General features: G+C 41.9%; 1 protein-coding gene across 2 annotated transcripts in view; it reads left to right on the top strand.

Annotated features, from left to right (window-relative positions):
- The window catches only part of SLC1A2 (solute carrier family 1 member 2), a 120,775-nt gene that overhangs the window by 90,259 nt on the left and 13,528 nt on the right, over positions 1–16,988 (top strand). For both annotated transcript variants that reach the window (XM_007055245.4, XM_043549153.1), the window contains exons 8-10: positions 1,910–2,104; positions 6,236–6,370; positions 16,016–16,247. In XM_007055245.4, coding sequence (XP_007055307.3) covers positions 1,910–2,104; positions 6,236–6,370; positions 16,016–16,247 — 562 coding nt within the window. The remainder of the gene's footprint in view (positions 1–1,909; positions 2,105–6,235; positions 6,371–16,015; positions 16,248–16,988) is intronic.

Here is a 16,988-nt window from a genome sequence, read left to right as displayed (position 1 = left end):
GGGAAAAGGCTTGCTTGTCCTCCAAATGACAAAGCAACACCTCAGTGTAAATGGCAAAACCAGGAGGAGTCAATTACAGCAGCCCTAGGTAGGCCACTACCATGTACACACTTTCATCTCTGCTCCAAGTTGTGAAAAGTGACTTTGGATTTACTCATGGAGGAGAAAATGAAACTTATTTAACTGAACTTCAATGGTGTGTCAGAGAACTGTTTTTCCCTTTCTAAGGAGTAAGATATGGAAATCCCTTTGTCATGGAAGCCAGCACAGCATAGCAGAGTGAAAAAACAGGGAGTACTCCTTTATACATTCAGCGATCTCCATACATGCAAACAGTCTTATACATGGACTACTAAAGCAGCTCATGAGGGAATATGCCTTACATTTCCCATCTTGAAGTGAGATTATTCTGGTTTTTTATATATACTCTAGTTGTGTCACATCACAGAAGGAATATTTGATTGGCTGTGGTAAAAAACATTGCATGTTATAACTAAACCACATGGGTGCCAGAACAGAGTTGGCTGAACCTATTTACCAGGTTCATGGATCTCTTTTTAAAAAACCCTCAGCGAGTGAGAAGAGCAGGGTGGCATTATAAGCACAGGACCCTGAGCCAGGAATACAAGAACCAAATTGACCTCTGACTCTTACTCCATCTGTGATATTGAAGAAGTCACTTAATCTTTTGGTTTCTCATTTTATCCTTCTGTAAAATGGAGATATCTATATTTTCCTACTTCAGAGAGTCACTGTGGGGACTAAGTACGGAACGTTAAAAACTGAAGTTGCAAGGCAGTATATGCAATATGCAGTAAGGATTTATTGTAGTCTATTTTAGTGAATTCAGCCCTTTGTTCTGCTCACTATAAGCAATAGTAAACATTCTTGTCAGACCAAAACTAGTATTGGTACAGTAATCAGGATGACCTTTGAGAAATTTCCATTAGCTCATCTGGGGGTATGCAAACGAGTTGGTACAGACATGGTTCACCTATCTTTACATTGAGCAACTGCTCTCTACAGGAATTTCCCCAGAACAGTGTTCATTTTTCAGAGCTGACTCTGGTCAGGATGTAACCAAGTTCATTTAGTGAAGGGTTGGACCAGAGTCAAACACTGAAAATGAAAATTACATCAATATATGTAACTGAATTGGATTCATTAATTTAGAGGCAGATCCTTCAGCTGAGCTAAGCACACTTAGGCAGCAGAGGAAGGAATCTCAACTCACTAGACAGAAAGAGTGGTTATGGAACTACTCTGCTGAGGGTACTCAGGCCTAATGAGTGAAATAGCCTACTCTGCCCCCTACAGAGGGGTGGCAGGGTAGATCCACACAAGCACCTGTTCTTCAATGCCAACCTTGCTGTCCCCCAAGCTCTGTGAATGAGGAGTACACAGGCCACTGGTTCCTCTGCAAAGAACACCTCCACAACTGAAGAGATGCAGAATTTGACTCTTCAATATTGGTTTTAATTCACATTGCAAAAAACCATTTGGCTCTGTGCTTTGAAAAAAAATCCAAGAAATAATTCATACATTGGGTAGAAAGTCCAGCTAGCCCCTGTGTGACCCAGAATCCGACCTCCAGTTAATACTGAAGTATGTCTTGATTGAAAAAAGGTTTACGGCCACAGGAGGATTGAAAAAAACAAAATTTGGCAAAGGAAGGGAAATATGTAATGTTGCCAGCTTTCTAGCAATGAGGTACTAAAAATCTCGTATTAAGCACTGTGCTTGTCTTTCCTATAGAATTCAGTAAGTTCTATTTGGTTGCACGTTCTTTAATGCATGTATTGGACTTGAGAAGGGAAATGGAACAAGACCAGAACTATTGCAATTTTGCTATGACCATCATGCAAGAATATTGTGTACCACGTAACCCTGTCTTTGCTCATTTTTTCAGTGCTGGTACATTACCTGTCACTTTCCGTTGTCTTGAAGAAAACTTGGGCATTGATAAGCGTGTAACAAGATTTGTCCTGCCTGTTGGAGCAACAATTAACATGGATGGGACGGCCCTGTATGAAGCAGTTGCTGCCATCTTCATAGCACAGATGAATGGAATTGTGTTGGATGGTGGGCAGATAGTCACTGTGAGGTGGGTTCTATATGTTTCTGCAAACTGGGTCTTTGATTTAGAAGGCTGTATAGTATGAAGATGCAGTGATGGCTTCTGAATGCCTATGGATTCTTATACAGTGAAATGTATGGACTTTGGCTTCTCACAGTGGTATTGAATGGATAAGACTGTTAAATAGCTATGGCCTCGATTCATGGATTCTAAGACCAGAATGGACCATTGTGATCCTCTAATCTGACCTCCTGTATTAACACAGGCCATAAGACTTCCCAAAGAGATTCTCCACTGCCTTGCACTGTGTGTCATCATTTGTGACTTCTGGGTTAGTAACATTTTAAACTCATTTTGCACAGGAGTAAAGGACAACATGAGGAGCAAGGCAATGGTCTTGTCTGTCCAACATAATAATAAACTTAATTAAATGTAGCGGGATGCTCCAAGGTAGGTACAGGACATTAATTATTTAGAAAGTCCATATGAGTACTAATAGAAAAAGACTTTCCCATAAAAAATATCCATATATATATGGTTAGCTTGTGTTATTTCCTCTCATTTTGCAAATTAATAATAAAAATAATGGCCTTGGTGCAAGGCATTTTCAGACTGTGAGTGGGCAATGGTGACAAAGAGAGATGGCTGCCGTGTAATGTATTCTGGCATAGTCCAGACGAGCAGAGGGATTTCTTGGGATCTGCCAGTAGACATGAGAGCAGCCCTTATGCTCTTTTAAACTTGTCCTAGGGCCAGTTTGGCTCTGGGCAGCCCCTTTGATTAGGGGGAAGAGGGCCATATATGCCTCCCCATCCGACATTTACAATGAGTGTTGCTGTGGCACAAATACTGATGTAGCCCTTGAGTTCCTAGAGGCAAGGCTAGGAGTCACAGGGTACTTTACTCATCACTTGACAGCTCCTCCTCCAGGCTGTTCTGGGGATTAGTTCTGCTCAGCTAACACCCCTTTCCAGCAGTTGCACTCCCTCACTCTCTGTCTGCAGCCCTTCTGTTGTTCCAGGAGCTGCTGCTTCCCCTTTGTGATTCAGTCCCCTGGACAGGACACTAAGTGGTTTTCCCTTCTGGGGTATGATACTTTTTAGGTATCTCTAGACAAATAGCATTCAACAATCCTACATCCACTGCCCTACCCCTCTAACAGTCTGCTAATTCACTGTCCCTGGCAATACCACTCTGGCAGGATTAGTTGGTAAGGGAACCCAGGCCTATCCTCTACTCTGGGTTCCAGCCCAGGGCCCTTTACCAAGCAGTCAAGGTCTGCAGCTTCCCTAACGTTACTGCTCTTGCCCTAGGACTACTTCCTACTCTGCTTCCCCCCATACTAGTCAAGTCCCTCTCTCCTGGGGTCTACTAAGTCTCAGGGATTCCTCACCCTCTTTCTCTCAAGAAGAGAGACCACCACTCTTCACCCCACAGCCTCCTTTTTGTTGCCAGTCTCTTGGCTTTATGTAAGTCCCATCTGTTCCCTCACAGGTGAGCTAGATTCCAATTAGTGGCTGCCTCCTAGCCTAAATCTCTCTCCTGTCTGCCACTTAATTGGTTAATTGGGTCTGCCTGGCCTAATTCAGTCCTCCCCATCCGGACTACATCAATGCTCACTAAGGGACATTTAGTGTGCTCCAGCAGGGTCCACCCAGGGAAGTTGGAGAGGAAAACACTTGTGTGCTCTTCAGTTCATATCCCCATAGTCCAGACTCTGGCACAGCAATCCAGCAAAATCTCACGTGCAGGTGTAGAACCACTTGGTCATGTTCAAGAGGCGCTAGAGAGGTACAAGTCTGCTAGAAGCTGGAACATGTCTGGGTGAGGGGAAGTGGCACTGAAGACAGCTTACCTGCCGGCTGGAGAATAGGTACCCCAACCAGGCAAGTCAAAGAAAAGGAAACTTCAGATAAGTCTAAGGGGGGATGTAAGTAACTACCAACATGGTTTATATTTATCTATTTCTATATTAATAACTTTTGCTGACTGTTCCAAGTGGCAGGGTATCAGATCAGTCCTGTCACATGAAATGAGTTTGACACCCCTGAGCTACCATTACAGCAAAATAGACTGGAGATTGTAGATCTTAAATTCTATCTCAGTGTGCTCACGTTAACCCCGAGTACAGTAGATCTATCCCTATTATGTCAAATCATTACATATAGAACTACGTTGAAATATCTGGAAGCTCAAAAGAATACACACATTTAAATTAGGTTAGTATAATTTTGGCATGTTTTACTGTAACACAATTTAAAGTCATATTCGATCCTGTGACTAAAAAAAGAGAATGGTAAAGTTATGACTGTTGCTGCTGAATTCATTTACAATGGAAAATATGACAGATGCACTCAGCTTGACATTTTGAATCATAATAATTCAAACCACACATGAATGCTGCCAAGTTTGCCTTTTCCTTGTGTCTCTAATCCACCCACCTTCGTCTTAGCTAACTCCTTTTCAGGATAAAGAAGTGCCCGCACTGGAATTTCTAGTGTTGCATTTCTTGCCCAACTATATTAGTAACATATTTTCCAGTTCTTTGCCTCCTGCAGGTTACTTACAATAGTAACATATGGTTTTAAAGGGGTTAGGCTGCTTCTCTCAAAGGCAGATGCTGCAAAGTTGGACCTTGAATAATACAATTTAGTTTTTAGAAATAAGAACATTCTTTTTAGTGGTGAGTTGCTAATAAAATATTTGCTGCCAGAGGAAGTTCTGGAACTTGTTGACCACAAGTCTTGGTGAACCTGAATTATTCCTCCTGCTCCTACTCTAAAGAATTGACTCACTGTGCCTGATTCAGATCTTGCACCATTTGTACACTAGTGCAGTTGACCCCCTGAACTTCCCAGAATGATTCTTGATGTATGTTGGTCTGAGATCTGAATGAGGTTGGCAGAGAACAACTCTTTCCCCAGTGCAATATGATGGGATGACATTTGTGTTGTGACACTCATACTATGTCCTGATATGACAATGCAAATGGCTAGAAGGTTGTTCTCTTATATCTGCCAAACCCAACTAGCAATGCTGGGGTTAGGTTCAAATGACCCAAATGCAGGCTCAGGCAGGCTTAGCAATTCTCCTTTTTGCACCTCATATCTGTCCTTTTGGGCATTTCTGCTTTAACCCAACAACCAGACCTGGCAAAGCAACCTACCCCTTGGAGATGATAATCCTGGAAATGGTAGGGGCTCAAATGCTGTGTCCTCACATTAGCACCATGGCTGTAGCCCAGTATTTACCCCATGGAGGCACTTATTCCCCCACCCCTTTATTGGAAGCACTTTAAAATCTTCCTTGGTGAACTCACAGCATCTCAAATTTAGTAGTAAATTGCGTGATCTATTTCAGAAAGACAGAGACTTCTTTTATATTTTTTATTGTTCCTTGGCTCCCTCACTGCCTAATTTATTTTCCATTCTACAAAGGAATGCCCAGTGTCTCTGTAGCCTGGTTTTTCAAACTTCCAGCATTTGTAGCACAGACGTTCACTGTACTTGACTTTCACATTCTACTAATTGGAGCAAAAGCAGGCATGGCTTTGGATTTGCAAAACCTAGTTAGCTGAATGTTGGTTTTGCAAACCAGAACAAGAGAGCTTTGTATCTGGGCTTGGTTTATCACAAGCTCCCAGAGTTTGGAGCACGTGACTGTAGGAGACATAGTCTTTCACCATTTCCTTATTGATAACAACCAATTCCCCCACGCCGTTATCTCACAATACAAACTGCAAGTTCCATAAATTAACATTAATGAACTGCACTGGAAATTCAGCCTGCAGCCCCTACACTGCAGAAATTCCAGTTGGAATGGGGATGTGGATCTGGGCAAAAGCCCTGGATTCAAACATCCCTGAAATGTAGAGAAGAAGGTTGAAAATCAAAACCAGGCTAACAGTATGAATGTTGCAAATTGACTTTATCTTTATAGTAGTCTGAACAAAACCCCCAGATCTGAACTTTCTTAAATTGGAGTTGGTGGAGGAACAGAATCCTCCAAATTGTGGCTTGATCCCATCTCTAGTAGTTATGCAGCCCTGTATTTTCTGGGAAATGTCAGTGAAAACCAACCTTTTATTTTGATCAAGTGAGTACACGTTGAAAGTCACACCCTCTTTGTTGATACCGATTAATGTGTTTATTCTTACAGTCTGACAGCCACCTTAGCAAGTGTTGGAGCTGCCAGTATACCCAGTGCAGGACTGGTCACCATGCTTCTCATCCTCACCGCGGTGGGTCTCCCCACTCAGGACATCAGTCTGCTTGTTGCTGTTGACTGGCTCTTGTAAGTAATAGTGACTCCATGATTCCGAAGAAGTCATCATGTACTTACTTCAAGTAACAAATAATGATTTACTCTTCTCTGCTACCTTTCAATCCTGGATCTCAAAGCACTCTAAAATATACCTATTGTACAGATGGAGCAAGTGGGGCACAGATAGGTGAAGTGGTTTGACATAAGGGCCACTTAAGTCAGCATTAGAACAAGAAATAGAACCTAAAGGGCAGATCTAAACTGTGGCTGGTGTAACTTGCCATAGTTACATTGAAGTCAGTTGACTTAAACAATTGACTTCAATGGAGCTATGACAACGTATACCAGCTGAGGTTCTGTCCCTAAGAGGCTTGACTCACAGACTCCTGCCAAAGCCACTACATTCCCTAGAGATTCATAACCTTCCAAGCTGTTGTTCCAAATTACAAACACAGTTCAATAACAGTTATTCATCTCTGCTTTTATGTTTCCCTATTATAATTCTTGTCTAAATTGAGGGATGGGTAGATGGGTCTAGAACAGAAGGATTTTATATGGCATTGGGCATTTGTATTAATAATATAATCTCGAGTTACATTAGCTAGAATGAACATGCTTCAGGCTACAGCTAACTGCTTGAGGCTAGGAAGAAATCCTCCCACCCTACCCCCATGATAATAGTTGTCTGTTATGCTATGGGAGTCTTACATCTTTCTCTGAAGCATCATGTACTTATGGAGACAGAGCTACAGATGAGATGGACCACTGATCGATCCAGCATAGCAAGTTCTACATTCCTAATAGAATCAGGTTTCTTCATAAAATTCTTCTCAACAAAGACACTGTAGGATGAATGTCCTAAAGGAGCCCACAAACCGAATGAAATGAGAAAGCAGACTGGAAAATGGAAGGATATTCCTGGTCAGTTTTTACCAGGAGATTCTCTAAAATATGACCTTACCTACCTATCAACCTCAGGGTCTTGGGGCTAGAGTCCTTTCAGTGCCATTGCAGATAGTCAGCCAAGAGACATCGACCTGTTCCACCCTTCTCCCAGAGCTTTCTGTCCCTCACCTCTGGGATTTAGAAGCCCCATTAATAACTATAACAATAATAATACACCCAGAGTCAGATCCTTAGGTGCATTTTAGTTTGGAGGCATAGATATCTTTGTGCCACCTTGCCACAGAGTTCCCAGGGACCAGTTCAGCCCATCAACACAACTTAGAGCAGTCCCAGGGCTCCTCTAAGTTGCACTGATTGGTGACAGACCCTTAGAAACCTCTACATCAGCCTGAATTACTGGAGCACAGTTCACTCCAGTCACTGCCTTTCCTGCTTCAGCACACCACTACACAGCCTAAGCTATAAGGTTGCAGGCAGTAATGCTGGGAAGAAGTGTAACTCTAGCTGTGCAGCTTTATACCACTTACTGATGTCCCCAGGCCAGGGGAATCCCCAGTAGCCCAACTGACGCATCTTCAGTGCATTGTGCCATTGGAGTTATGCAGAAGGGGCTTAGCAGAGCTGAGTATTTGGCTTTGAAACTTTAGTGACATAATATGCTATTTATCCCTTGTTGCCATTGGCCCTTGTTGCCGTATTGGGAAGCATTCAAGGTCTCAATCCACACCGTAACATAGCTCCTTTAGCCATCCTTCTCTGATATATCTGCTAGATCTGAGATGAGGGATTTTCTTCAGTTACAGCCAGCGTATCACTCTGTCTGTGACACACCAGTGTCTAAGAACAGTTCACAGCTCCAGTCCCAGTTATAGGGGAAAATGAGGCAGGAATTTACAGCTGGGGCAAGCAAAGGGAAAACATGATTTTTAAAAATATATTATAATTGTGTGAAATCATAGCTCAGAATGGGGAACCAGGGTGGGGCTCAGCAGGCAGCTGGCAAAGGGAAAAGAGGATATTATGTGGTTTTAAATATATTGGTGAAGTCATGGCTCAAAACAGGAAAGTGGCGTAGGAATTTGCAGCTAGGAGCGGAAGGACAAGCAAAGGTCCATGTTCAGGTTTTAAATATATGTTTTCATTGGAACTCAAAATAGGCCAAGTAGATAGGGTTCTGCTACTGGTAGGAGGATGCGTAAATACAGCATGTGGTTTGTTTGGGTTCTTAGGGAAATGTCATTTTAAGCCCTACCTACACTAGCGAACCTCAGAGCTGTAATTCATGAGTAGTGCTGCTCCACTGGTGGGAGCTACAGCGTGGGCAGGGCTCAGACGATTTTACCTCTGCGTCATCTATCCCTGCTTGGAGGAGGGTTAAACGACAGGGGAGTAGCAATGCCTGTGCCATGAAGCTGTGTCGGTGGTGAATCCCAGTTATGAAGCTTGCTAGTATAGACAAGGCCAGAGTCAGAGAAGGAACCTCTGTAAGGAATGTTACAGGATTGTTTCCAAGTGAAAGACAAGCCTGGAACTTTCTCCCAGACTGGGAGGACTTTGGGGTTCTTTGGCCTGACAAGCAACAGTGGAATCCATAGTGATAATATCAGAGGCTTATTTCAGAGTAGCAGCCGTGTTAGTCTGTATTCGCAAAAAGAAAAGGAGTACTAGTGGCACCTTAGAGACTAACCAATTTATTTGAGCATGAGCTTTCGTGAGCCACAGCTCACTTCATCGGATGCATTCAGTGGAAAATACAGTGAGGAGATTTATATACACACAGAACATGAAAAAATGGGTGTTATCATACACATTGTAAGGAGAGTGATCACTGAAGATGAGCTATTACCGGCAGGAGAGCGGGGGGGGGAGAGAAACTTTTGTAGTGATAATCAAGGTGGGCCATTGCTAGCAGTTAACAGGAACATCTGAGGAGCGGGGGGAGGGGGGGATAAACATGGGGAAATAGTTTTACTTTGTGTAATGACACATCCACTCCCAGTCTCTATTCAAGCCTAAGTTAATTGTATCCAGTTTGCAAATTAATTCCAATTCAGCAGGCTTAGTGTCAAGGCGCGACAGAGAAAAAAAGGAGGCAAGTTCTGTATATCTTGTCATGCTGATAAAGCTAATGAAACATTCAGGGCCTGATTCTGACCTCGCTTATGCTAGTTTTACACCAGTGTAAATCCATTAACTTTTGTGTGAGGTCAGAATCAGGCTCTCTATTAACTGACTGAGTGATAGATATAAATACAGGAGATGGATACAGGTACAGACAATCATGATGAGCCTGATATCTGGAACTTTTCTGGATGCAAATCAATACAGTAGAAATCTTTTAAGAATAGCAATTATCCTGGCATTTCAGGTCAAATTAGAAAAAATCTTGCAAAAATGGCTCATCTTGTGAGCTTTTTATTGTTCAAGATGAAAGGAAAGATCACAAAATCACCTGATTTGACAGGATTAGGCTGAAATCTCACAGAAAACAGCTTTCACAATTTCAGAACACTCACATCCAAACCTGAGTTTTGACTGGATCTCAGCCTTGACTCTCCATCTCCTCAAATTGAGGCTTAAGGGGGTTCTGGATCTAGATCAGATCATATCCTCATTGGTCCCTCTCTTTTACAGAGAGATTGGGTAGAAAGACAGACACACAGAACTTTATCAGGCAAATTTACCAAGCTTTCACAACTCTCTCAGTTTAAAACTAAACAAAACACAGTGGTGACATTTAATAGGAAAGCATTATGTGCCAACATCTGGAATGAATCCAGCATCATTAGCTGTAGCCAAGAGCTGGCTACTTTCCAGCTGTGAGACTGACCAGCTTAGCAAATGCCATACCATGGGCCCAGGTACAGAAGTACTTTGCACTGGGTAAACTGCTCAGATCCAACATCTAAAGCAGACATCAGGTCGAGACAGCAGACTGGACTTCTACATAGAGTGCTTCCGCCGACATGCACGGGCTGAAATTGTGGAAAAGCAGCATCACTTGCCCCATAACCTCAGCCGTGCGGAACACAATGCCATCCACAGCCTCAGAAACAACTCTGACATCATAATCAAAAAGGCTGACAAAGAAGGTGCTGTTGTCATCATGAATAGGTTGGAATATGAACAAGAGGCTGCTCGGCAGCTCTCCAACACCACTTTCTACAAGCCATTACCCTCTGATCCCACTGAGAGTTACCAAAAGAAACTACAGCATTTGCTCAAGAAACTCCCTGAAAAAGCACAAGATCAAATCCGCACAGACACACCCCTGGAACTCCGACCTGGGATATTCTATCTACTACCCAAGATCCATAAACCTGGAAATCCTGGGCGCCCCATCATCTCAGGCATTGGCACCCTGACAGCAGGATTGTCTGGCTATGTAGACTCCCTCCTCAGGCCCTATGCTACCAGCACTCCCAGCTACCTTCGAGACACCACTGACTTCCTGAGGAAACTACAATCCATCGGTGATCTTCCTGATAACACCATCCTGGCCACTATGGATGTAGAAGCCCTCTACACCAACATTCCACACAAAGATGGACTACAAGCCGTCAAGAACACTATCCCTGATAATGTCACGGCTAACCTGGTGGCTGAACTTTGTGACTTTGTCCTTACCCATAACTATTTTACATTTGGGGACAATGTATACCTTCAGATCAGTGGCACTGCTATGGTACCCGCATGGCCCCACAGTATGCCAACATTTTTATGGCTGACTTAGAACAACTCTTCCTCAGCTCTCGTCCTCTAACGCCCCTACTCTACTTGCGCTATATTGATGACATCTTCATCATCTGGACCCATGGAAAAGAAGCCCTTGAGGAATTCCACCATGATTTCAACAATTTCCATCCCACCATCAACCTCAGCCTGGTCCAGTCCACACAAGAGATCCACTTCCTGGACACTACAGTGCTAATAAACGATGTTCACATAAACACCACCCTATACCGGAAACCTACTGACCGCTATTCCTACCTACATGCCTCCAGCTTTCACCCTGACCACACCACACGATCCATCGTCTACAGCCAAGCTCTGCGATACAACTGCATTTGCTCCAACCCCTCAGACAGAGACAAACACCTACAAGATGTCTATCAAGCATTCTTACAACTACAATACCCACCTGCGAAAGTGAAGAAACAGATTGATAGAGCCAGAAGAGTTCCCAGAAGTCACCTACTACAGGACAGGCTTAACAAAGAAAATAACAGAACGCCACTAGCCGTCACCTTCAGCCCCCAACTAAAACTCCTCCAACGCATTATTAAGGATCTACAACCTATCCTGAAGGATGACCCAACACTCTCACAAATCTTGGGAGACAGGCCAGTCCTTGCCTACAGACAGCCCCCCAACCTGAAGCAAATACTCACCAGCAACCACATACCACACAACAGAACCACTAACCTAGGAACCTATCCTTGCAACAAAGCCCATTGCCAACTGTGCCCACATATCTATTCAGGGGACACCATCACAGGGCCTAATAACATCAGTCACATTATCAGAGGCTCGTTCACCTGCACATCCACCAATGTGATATATGCCATCATGTGCCAGCAATGCCCCTCTGCCATGTACATTGGTCAAACTGCACAGTCTCTACGTAAAAGAATAAATGGACACAAATCAGATGTCAAGAATTATAACATTCATAAACCAGTCAGAGAACACTTCAATCTCTCTGGTCACGCGATTACAGACATGAAAGTTGTGATATTACAACAAAAAACTTCAAATCCAGACTCCAGCGAGAAACTGTTGAATTGGAATTCATTTGCAAATTGGATACAATTAACTTAGGCTTGAATAGAGACTGGGAATGGCTAAGTCATTATGCAAGGTAACCTATTTCCCCTTGTTTTTTCCTACCCCTCCCCTCCTCAGATGTTCTTGTTAAACCCTGGATTTGTGCTGGAAATGGCCCACCTTGATTATCATACACATTGTAAGGAGAGTGGTCACTTTAGATAAGCTATTACCAGCAGGAGAGTGGGTTTGTGTGTGGGGCGGGGGGGTGAGAAAACCTGGATTTGTGCTGGAAATGGCCAACTTTATTATCATACACATTGTAAGGAGAGTGATCACTTTAGATAAGCTATTACCAGCAGGAGAGTGGGGTGGGAGGAGGTATTTTTTCATGCTTTGTGTGTATATAAAAAGATCTTCTACACTTTCCACAATATGCATCCGATGAAGTGAGCTGTAGCTCACGAAAGCTTATGCTCAAATAAATTGGTTAGTCTCTAAGGTGCCACAAGTACTCCTTTTCTTTTTACCTACATTCAGAAACACAACTGGTAAAGTCTGAATGACATCTGAATCTTTTCTGTAGCTTGTGTAACATGGGTCTAAATTCAAAATGCTTAGGCCCACATACCTTGGGAAAGTTGAGATTTGAATGTTATTGCTTAGGTCTGTCTCTAGAATGTAAACTCAAGTAGAATGAAATATGAAAACCAGAAGTAGCTATTCCCCTAAGTGCCAACAAGATGAAGGCAAGTTAAGCATGTCACTTTTTGAGTCAGTGGGAGCCTTGAAGAATTTATTTAATCTCCTTTTTAGGATCGTTTCTAGGATCTAGAGAATCTAGTCAAGAAAGCTCCTTGGAAGGAACAATGTCTTTTTACAAACTAGTATTAATAATAATACCCAACACCACTTGGTGGACCCGCTTCTCCTCTCACTCATATAGTGGTATAACTTTATTGCCTCCAATGCTGCTAACTTTGATTTATACTGGAGTGAGTGGAATACAGAGTCAGACCCTATGAGCCTGATCCAACTTTCATAAAAGTCAATGGGAGCTGGATCTGATTCTACAAGAGAAATAACATAAGTATGAGAAATCCTTTCTTCAGATGAAAGAATCTTTTTGTCTCATCATTGCTGACCCAGCCATCAACCATGTGTTGATTCTTCTGATCTTGACATTACTAAGTATTTTGGGTAGTTGGAAGAGAGAGAGACTCCTTCAGCACTCCTTGTGTTCCCAAAATATTTGCTGTGTCTCAGCAGAAGCCAGGTTGACTCTCTTTCTCAGTCTTCATTTCAGAATTCATGTTTCAGGCTACATTGAAGTCGATATATTGCACAAATAATTTACTAGGCCAAATTTTCCTCTTATTTACACTGATGCAACCCTATTGGCTTCAGTGGGGTCGTACCACTGTAATCAACATAATTTGGTCTATTGTTTTTAAGAAAAGAATGAATGGAACCTTCTTTCTTTACCCATCCTTCCTCTCTGGATGTAATCATCCTGACTGAAGTCAATGGGAGTCAGTGGGGCCAGTATTTCACACTCCGTGTTTCCATTAAGTCAATCTAGTCCAGTCTAAAGTGAATAGTTCTGAAACATTGTGCCGTTTGCTTAGTTGAATGTCTTTTCTTGTCTACTAACAAACAGATAGATTGAGGCATCTTCTCACCTTTTAAATATAAAACATACTGGAGCTATATTTGTGGATTCTGGTCTCCACCTCCTGTCTTGGCATTCTGAGCACCCTGGAGCGGCATTAATGAATTCATTCAAGATGTAACACTATTCACTCAAAATTATTCAGGCGTTCTATAATGTTTCCATGGAGATCTTATTGCTGAGTACAGTATATTTGATGGGTTTTATTAAAAAATGAACCCTCTGCAAGTAATATTTTCCAAGTCTGCCACTTCCACTAGAATTAGGATCATACGTGCATGACATAACTGTGTAAAAACTTTCACTCAAGCAAAGCAAAACTGGAGGGATTTTTCCTTCTATAATGTTTTGTTATGAGTATTGGCCATAAATGAAAAATGTTTTTCACACTTTTGGTACTATTTTGATGAATATTTTGCAAAAAATTTGCTGATATGCTTATGAAATTCCACCATAATTGTCAGATACAATGGCAAAATAATGAAAAACACTTGTGAAATAGATTCAACTGGGTTTTGTAAATGTTTACACTGAATTTTTTTGTCAAAGCGCTAAACAAAAGTTTCACTCATAAGGATATAAAATGATTAGTAGTAGTTAATTGATTTGTAAATCAGATTTAAACTTTTAGCACAGTGCTGAGCGGCAGTACAATGCAAACGTAGTACCAGCAATATTAGAAAGAGCAGGGAAAAAGCAATGTTGTCAAATCCATGACTGTCACGTGGAAAGGAATTCTACCAGCATGGAATTGTACATGCCTGCTTTTCTGTCATTTGATCAAAGTTCATATTGCTCAATCTTCCTGAGTAGACTCGGGGTTTTTGGAAATACACCTCAGCCTTTCTATATTCCCATTTCTGATTGACTCCCTGATGAAGCAGAAACCAGGCCACCACAAGCATTCTTCCCTTGCTTGCTGTGGGTTTGTTAGATTAGAATTAACAGAGTTTTCTGAGGATGCTTCTGTCCAGCTAATATCAGTAGAGGGCTACAGATTTATTTATTATTATTATTATTATGTTTTACATTTTGGACGCTAAAAGAATTTCAAAGCACCTTTCAAGTTAAATAGACATTCACAACACTATACATGGATCACTTCCTCTGCCCCGGAACCACAGCTGCCTCTTGGGGTGAAATGTGACTTTTTAACAGTCCCACAGTGTTGTTGTTGTCATTTACATCAGTGTAAAACCGATGTAAAGTGGCACCAGACCAGAGTGAAAGCATTTTACATCTACTTGCACTTAATTTACACTGACATAAATGACTACATCAGGTGCAATGGAGCAGCTCTAGTGTCTGCTATAGGCAGGAGGCATGGAATCAGAGCCCTGAAACCTGTTCTCAGACAACCTCCCTTTAAAAACTTGCACCTGAGCAGGGTTCTGGTGTGGGGGAGAATCTATTCCTTCATGGTCAGAATCACCAGCAGTGTAAAAAGGATACTGGAGAAAGGTAGGGCCTCCACTGATGGTCTAATGTCTGCAAGTGCCAACAAATATGTTTCCTTGTAAAGAAGCATGTGGGCCTAATTTGGCATCAACTTGCAACCCAGAGGCTCTTATTACTGAAGAAGTGTCACTGGTTCATCATTTCACAGGTTATGACCTATATTTTGTTGTCACATACACCTGATCAATACTGGCAATACAGTGTGAATGGGCACAGTGCCACTGTAACAGCTGGCCATGTGTCTGTATGGTACGAAGTGACCAGAATCCAATAGGAGCATTGAAGGTTCGAGTCCCATAGCGAGATTTCACATCATCTTCCCATAGCTTCCTGAGTTTGAATAAAGGGGTGAGGCTCTTTATTTATACCACCTGAGAGCTGGAATACATCACTAAATCTAAAAATCATTTCCCCTGGTTGTGTAAAGAGAATTCGTGACCCTGATGAATTCAGGTTAATTTACTAACAGTGAGGTGGGAAGGGCATATCGATATGAAATCTCCAACCCAAGAAGCAGGCACTTTACAGATCTCAGCAAAATACAAAATACAGTTTGGCTGTTTCTTTGGACAATCACTCTGCCACATCAGGGAACCAGATCTGTGACTGTGGGCATCTGTGCCATGGAAGTCTGTATATAGTTTCTGTTTGAATAGTCCCCTGGGAAGGCAATTCTTTTCAACTTCTCTTGAAAGCTAAAATCCTTTCCACTCTAAAGATCCCATAAACGTTCTGTAGAGGATAAATGACAGCAGCAGCAGCACCTGCAAAATTAGGCACTCCTTTCATCCCGAACTTTCCGCTTTCCCTAATAGTGAACTCCAGACTGATTTATCATTAACTATCAAACCTGTCCGTCTCTCCTTCTGCAGAGACCGGATGAGAACATCAGTAAATGTTGTAGGAGATTCTTTTGGTGCTGGCATTGTGTATCACCTCTCCAAGGCAGAGCTGGAAAACCTGGATTCCCAGCATAAGGGGCATGAAGACATTGAAATGACCAAGACTCAGTCAATTTATGATGACATGAAAAATCATAGGGAAAACAACTCAAACCAATGTGTTTATGCAGCTCACAACTCTGTCATAGTAGATGAATGCAAGGTACCTTTCACATTTATGGATATTGAGACTTGTATATAGCTGTGCATGCTGTGTTTTACTTCATTTTTTAACCTGCATGTATTTTTTTTTATTGTTTCACAAATGTGACAGTCTCTGTGAATCTCAGATATTAAGTAAGTTTAAGAAGTTACAAAGATTTTTTGCACTCTTCTTAAACATGGCATTTGAGGTGAAAAATCATATACAATGTTTACATATCAAAAACTAAGGGATTATGCAGCGTATTATGGAATATTCCAAGACAGAGAGAATATGGCTATCTACTTAGTTTCCTTTGTTAACAGAGCATTTATTGCTGCTCAAATGAAGGCTAACTACAAACCAAGTGCAAGTATTGTTATTTGATGGCAGTCTTCCATGATACGCCATAAAGAGACACACGTGTTAAATGCACCATATCAGCTGATCGCTCCAGCACTCATACAGCACATGTATGCTTTTCTTTCATCATCATTCTTGGTAGTCATTGTAAAAATACAAACTTTGCAATTTTTATCTAATCTTCACTGTAACTAACCTGGATTTTAAAAAGAAAAAAAATGTCTTGATTAGAGTGAAGCGAATTTCAGAAACCCCCCCAGTTGAATGAAAAGCTAGGTTGAGTGATTTGTGTATAAAGGTTTATAAGGCAACCAGGACTCAGACAGGCCTGATTAAAGTCAAAAGACAATATTTAATTGAAAAGGGAAAAATTCAAAACCAAATTAAAACTTTTCATGT

This window comes from Chelonia mydas, chromosome 6 (assembly GCF_015237465.2).
Source record: "Chelonia mydas isolate rCheMyd1 chromosome 6, rCheMyd1.pri.v2, whole genome shotgun sequence".
NCBI lineage: Eukaryota > Metazoa > Chordata > Testudines > Cheloniidae > Chelonia > Chelonia mydas.
The sequence above is the reverse complement of the archived record's forward strand: the minus strand, read 5'-3'. Positions and strand labels throughout refer to the sequence as shown.